Source organism: Alexandromys fortis, unplaced genomic scaffold (assembly GCF_014885135.2).
Source record: "Alexandromys fortis isolate MF-2015 unplaced genomic scaffold, M_Fortis_MF-2015_v1.1 scaffold_127, whole genome shotgun sequence".
Taxonomy (NCBI): Eukaryota; Metazoa; Chordata; class Mammalia; order Rodentia; family Cricetidae; genus Alexandromys; species Alexandromys fortis.
In genome coordinates this window covers 1,019,193-1,025,234 of record NW_026068006.1, presented here as the reverse complement: position 1 = coordinate 1,025,234, position 6,042 = coordinate 1,019,193, and the positions used below count along the sequence as shown (strand labels likewise).

Sequence of the window (6,042 nt, the reverse complement as noted above, 5' to 3'; positions counted from 1 at the left end):
TGTTTAAGAGATAATGACAGAAATCACGTTTTAAAAGATAAATAAAACAGCTTGTAGGAATGTTTACTTTTGTAATTTGCCCCTTTCCATTACAATTGGCAAGCTAAGCTTTACCAGGCTGGTTTCCTCAGGACCGGTGTGCCGGAGCTCTTCCCACAAGGTCCTCAAAGGTCACATTACACAATTTAGGTGAAGCAGTGGGTCGAAGAGCAACATAAAAGACAAAGTAGGCAGACAGGTCCCTATCTTGGGGGAGCTGAATGAAAAGAAACCAGAAAGCAAGAAGCAGGAAAAGGGGGCTGGAGAGATGGCTCAGAGGTTAAGAGCACTGCCTGCTCTTCCAAAGGTCCTGAGTTCAATTCCCGGCAACCACATGGTGGCTCACAACCATCTGTAATGAGGTCTGGCGCCCTCTTCTGGCCTGTAAACATATACACAGACAAAATATTGTATACATAATAAATAAATAAATATTTAAAAAAAAAAAAAAAGAAGCAGGAAAAGAAATGTATTGAGAAGTTGAAACCAGATACCCTGAGTGTGACTTCAACCAGGGCAGCCGGCGGAGAAAGCTGAGGGAAGGTCTCTCTAGGGAGGTGAAACGTGGCAGGATCTTCCAGGCAAATGCAAGGAGCCGGCAAAGGCTCAGGAAAAGGGAGGGCAGGAGAAAGAGCCAGACAGAGTGGGGCGGGGTGTAAGAGAGGTACACAGGACCTAAAATAGAGGCTGGGGGAATTAATCGGGGAAGAAAAGGACACCTTACATGGGGTGGGGTTGTGCAGGTGTTTCAGCTGGTGTTTTAAGTTGATGCCATGAATTTAAAGCACAATAGAACTATGTGACTGCAACACAGAGCTCTGCTGGGATGTGTGATGGAGCTGGACAGAGACTGTGGACTTCTGCCAGGGGACGAAGACAGTGATGCGTCCTGGGATCCGAGCAGCCGATGCACACACAGACTAGGAGGTCAGGCGCAAACAGGGACTGGGCTTTTGTGAAAATATTATAAAGAGGAGGGCGGAGGAACTGAAATGGGGAAGGAGTGTGTCTTCAGTGCTAGGCTGTGGGTTTTGAGGGGGTCAGAGGGGAAATGGGGTCGAACAGCGGTGCTGCAGCAAGGCCATTCACGGGCTTTGCAGCTGAAAGAACTTCTGGATGAGCAGAGAGGGAAGCAGGTGGTGCCTGAGAAGTGAGAAGCCCCGACACGCTCAGCCACACAAGCACTTTCCTGTGCACTAGGGAAAACACACCCTCCTTAAAACACCATACTTCCTCGTGACTCCCTATGGTGCTCTAAGACGAGCTCTTGTTGGAAGTGTGGCATCTCATCCTTGATGCAGTCTGCGTGAAACAGGCTGACTCTGAAAGGTGCGGTCACGGAGCAGGTGGCCAAGGTCGTGAGCCCATTCTAGACACCCCTCTCCAGAGGTGATCATCTCCCCCATAGTTATCGGGGTCTAGGGCTCACTCCCCATGGTACAGGGCTCACCTAATACAATGAGCTCCTATACTGGGCCCCCTCTCTTTTGTTATGGCCTTTATAGTTGGTCCCCTGCACCTGTGGGATCATAAATTAAAACTATTTGAAAAAACTTGCTTCCAGACTGAATCTGTGCAGGCTTGTTTTCCTTACTATTCCTTAAACTACTGATACAACATTTGAACTGTATTGATTAGGTATTATAAATAGTCTGTAGAGGATATGTATAGCCATGCACAAACACTATGCTATTTTACAGACTGGAACACCCCTAGATTTTGTCTGTAATGACACGGGAACCAATCCCCTAAGATCCCGAGGGGCAACTATACTTAATTTTGTTTTCAAGACATGTTTGGCAGATGATTTCTGGGAAAGAAGTCACTGTTATCTAGCAGCTACTATATACAGACATAAAAATATAACCCTGATAAATGGCAGTCTAGGAAAAGGAGTGCCAGGCCTGTGTGGGTAAGTTGAAAGTTTTCTCTGCCAATCTTTTTTTCTTAATTTACACGTATCAGTGTTTTGACTGCATGTATGTATGTCTGTGTGAGGGAGTTACACAGTTGTTAGCTGCTGTGTGGGTGCTTGAAATTGAACTCAGGTCCTCTGGAAGAGCAGTCGGCACTCTTAACCACTGAGCCATTTCTCTAGGCCCTAAGCCGATTTTTTGGTACAGCAAAAAATACTACTGAGCAGGCTACTGAATACACCTGGGAGCAGCTGCTTGTGGACTCACCACTCAGGATGAATGACACCCAGCCAATAAAGATGTGAGGCAGGAGACTGAAGGCCTTAAGAAGGATTTGTCTCTGTCTCTAGCTTACAATACACGATCCATCCCTCCGTGATTGCATTCTGAGCCCGCCATGGGTGAGCTGGAACTGTGTGTGGGAGCGAGAACAGGGCCACTGCAGGGCAGGGGGTGTGACAGGGGCTGCAGGAACGAGACTGTGGAATACACAATAAGAAAGGCCATGGTAGATGGGTGCACAGCAGAAGCAGGGTGAGCCAAACTCTGAATTATAAACTGTGCTGGTGTGGGCCAAGGAAGTGACACCAGGGAGCACAGAACAGTTCTTACAAAGAGGAGCACCTTGAGCGTTCACTGCTATGGCTACTGCAGGCAGAGAGACTGAGGGTGGGAACCGGAGGACATTCGGGAGGGGGGATGACAGCCAAAGATGGCTAGGTGTGCTGCCCTCTCTCACACTGGATGGTGTTTGCAGACGCCAAGCTGGGAAAAAACGAGAGAGAAAGGGTGACTTCCTGGATGTAGGGATAAGGATGCGAGGAACAGGAGCAGGTGAGGCTGACCCACCAGCACAGTGCTGCTGACTGCCCGCTCCTAAGATCAGAATAGGGAGGGGCAGGAAGATGCAAGTGCGCAGGTTCCCTCGGCACTTAAAGCCACCTAAGTGCCTACGAGGATGCAATAAGAAGCTACCCACACTGAGTCTGTACACATCAAAGCCAGACGGGGTCCCAGAGCTGGGAGGGGGGTGCACATAAGCTCACCCTTAGCCCAGAAGCTATTTCCAGCTGGCAACCCTTGCAAAGGACCCCAGGCCTGGCAGTAGATGGACAGTATGTTTTGGAGAATCATAATGTCAGTATTGTCTCATAATGCTTTGTTTAGGCTTTTTTTTTTCTTAAAAAAAAAAAAACCTTACTTGTCTTTTGCTTATCTACTGTAATTTCCTATTTTGTGTCTTTATGGGTGTGTCTGTGTTGGTGCTTTTTTCTTTTTCTTTCTTTTCTCTGTTGGCTTTGTTTTGTTTCGGTTTGTTTTTATTGGCTTGTTTGGGTTTGGCGCTGGAGGGTGGATTGTTGGGGGAGGATCTGGGAGGAGATGAGGAAGGGGAGACTATGATCAGAATATACCGTGTGAAAAAACTTATTTTTAAAAAGCTGTTCTGAACTACGTTTTGGCTGTCTTTACCACTTTATAATTTACTGAATGTTTACTATTGGGCACACAGAGGATGAGCAAGCTAACTCATCTATTTGGTAAAGATTCTTTACATGAGTGATAGATAGCACTTTATACATTTAACAACTACATTATGTAGGCAGGTGTGTTTCTGTCCGTTGGTATTAAGTCAAGTATTTATGATTAAGAGAAGAATTATGTGTTCCAAGTTACTATGCACACCGATGAGGTTTCCTTTCTTTCGTTCATTCTGCATACGCTTACTGGATCCCTGTAGCGTGGGAATGTAACGGGAACAAGGCAAACCTGCTTCCAGACACCACCAGGGGTCCATGACAGGAATCGAACACGGTGCTACGGTGCTGAAGCTGAGGGACTCACATGGTTCAAAGGGGAGGTGGATTACAACATGAAGATGAGTGACAAGCTGGGAAGGCAGCGTGGGCAGGAGGACATGCCATCAGAAGGAACAAACAGAAATACAAGGAATGCGGCCACAGCTCCCAAGGGCAGGGGATATACTATTTATTGGAAATATGTGACCGACAATAGGATGCGTTTTCCAACTGTTATTTTGTAGTTTATTAAATGGTAATCTTTGATTACTTTTAAATCACCCCAATTATGCTAAATTTGGCCTGTTTTCTGAGTGTAAAATTAAAATGTCTGCACACTGGAAGCTCTGGTCCTCTGTACAGTACTGCCTGTTGTCTGTCAGCTTCCCTAGAGTGAGTGCGGCTAGCCTGACTGGGAGGCAGTCTCAAGACTAGTCTCTGCTCTGGGGTGGAGCAGCCCGGAGCTCTGCAATGGAGCCCTGGGAAGGCACTCTCCCTTCCGCAGTCTTTCTCAGAACCCCGCTGAAGAGCAGCTGTCTGGAGACTGTGTTTATGGACAGCGTCTGAAAGGCCTGTCTCCTGTTTGGCACGCACAGCAATCATGATGATGATGGCGGTGACGATGACTGAAGTTGTAGCATTCACGTGTGTCAGACTTTGTGTCCAAGAATTTTACAGCCATCAATAATTCATTTAGCCCTTACAATCATACTTTGAGAGGTACTGTAATTATAAGATTTAGTAAATTGTGACTGGGAGCTGGGAAGACTAAATGACTTGAACATGGTCATCCAGCAAATGAAGGCTAGAAACAAACATGGGTCTTGGCCCTGAGTCAGGCTCACACACCATCTCTCCAAAGCCTACTACACTCATTCTGATATTAAACCCGCCTCCATGACCGTGGCCGCCCAATGACCTAACCCCCAAATTAACAAACACACCCAAGAAGACCCATCTAACAAAGTCATAGGAAGCACTACAGAAGAGTTCTTGTTGCTTGAGAAGAAAGAAGGTTCTCGGGTCCAGCCGGGATCTGTTCACAGATTCTTATGTAGAAAACCAACTGTGACATGGTTTAATGTTAATTAAAACTTTAAGGATGGAAATGCTGAAACCACGCACTTTGTTTTCTTTTTTTCATTCTCTCCCCTAACCTGCTCTGACTTCACATAGGAATTCACAGCATAATCAGTCTAGGAAGATTGATTGATAGCTAGACTGGGGCCCTTACCTGTCCAATAATGAGAGGAACCACAACCGTCATAAAAAGCTGAGAGAAAATTGATGTAAAAGGCACAGAAGAGGACGAGCCAAGCTGGAAAACAGGAAGACGCAAATTAGACGTACTGTAAGTCAGTAATAAAATACTGCTCTTAAGTCAATAATACAATGAATTCATTTCATTTCCATAAATTTCTTTCACAAGCACCAAAAATTTGGCAGTAATCAACAAAGAGCAAGTGACATTATCTCTGATTTTCTAAATTTCACATAAATAAAGTATTTTAATACAGAATTCTATTAGAAAACTAAAATTAAGGAAAACTGAAGTTATATAATCATCTTAAATTCCATTTTATTATACACTCTTGGATAGCAGAGTTATTCTACATATACCATATTTCATCCACACATACAGTCATAACTTATGTGAGTATTTCATCCATTTGTAGATCCTAGAATAATAAACAAACATGTCTCATTCTCTTATCAGGATAATATTTTTATGGATGCAAATAAAATATTTTCTAACTTTCCTTAAGTCAAAGACAATGAATCTCAGTTCCTTTACAATTCACTACTACACATCTAGCTAATGAGAGAAATCCTAAAACATAGCTTCTTTTTCTTTTTTTAATATTTCTCTATGTGTGTGGTATGTGTGTGTGTATAGGAGAACAGATATATATGTGCCACAATGTGTGTGTGGAGGTTAGAAGACAACCTCAGACACTGGTTCTCGCTTCCCACATTGTCTGAGATAGGGTCTCTTGTTCACCACTGTGAACATCAGGCTAGCTGGCCTGCAAGCTACTGGGAATTCTCCTATCTCACCCTCCCAGCTGGGATTATATATAGACATACACTACTTATAAGGTTTCTGGGGATTCGAACTCAGGTCCTCAAATTTGTATGGCAAGCTCTTCACGTACTGAGTCATTTCTCTGGTCCTCTATTTTCTACTTAGACCTGGATGGAGGTGGGTGGTCCTTGGACTTCCCACAGGGCAGGGAACCCTGATTGCTCTTTGGGCTGACGAGGGAGGGGGACTTGATTGGGGGAGGGGG

General features: G+C 44.9%; 1 protein-coding gene across 7 annotated transcripts in view; it reads right to left on the bottom strand.

Annotated features, from left to right (window-relative positions):
- Slc10a7 (solute carrier family 10 member 7) overlaps positions 1-6,042 on the bottom strand; it is a 229,063-nt gene that overhangs the window by 41,495 nt on the left and 181,526 nt on the right. For all 7 annotated transcript variants that reach the window (XR_007595265.1, XM_050161529.1, XM_050161532.1 and 4 more), the window contains one exon: positions 4,986-5,069. Coding sequence is in view for 6 of the 7 variants with exons in the window: in XM_050161529.1 (XP_050017486.1) it covers positions 4,986-5,069 (84 nt within the window). In the remaining variant the exon portion in view is untranslated. The remainder of the gene's footprint in view (positions 1-4,985; positions 5,070-6,042) is intronic.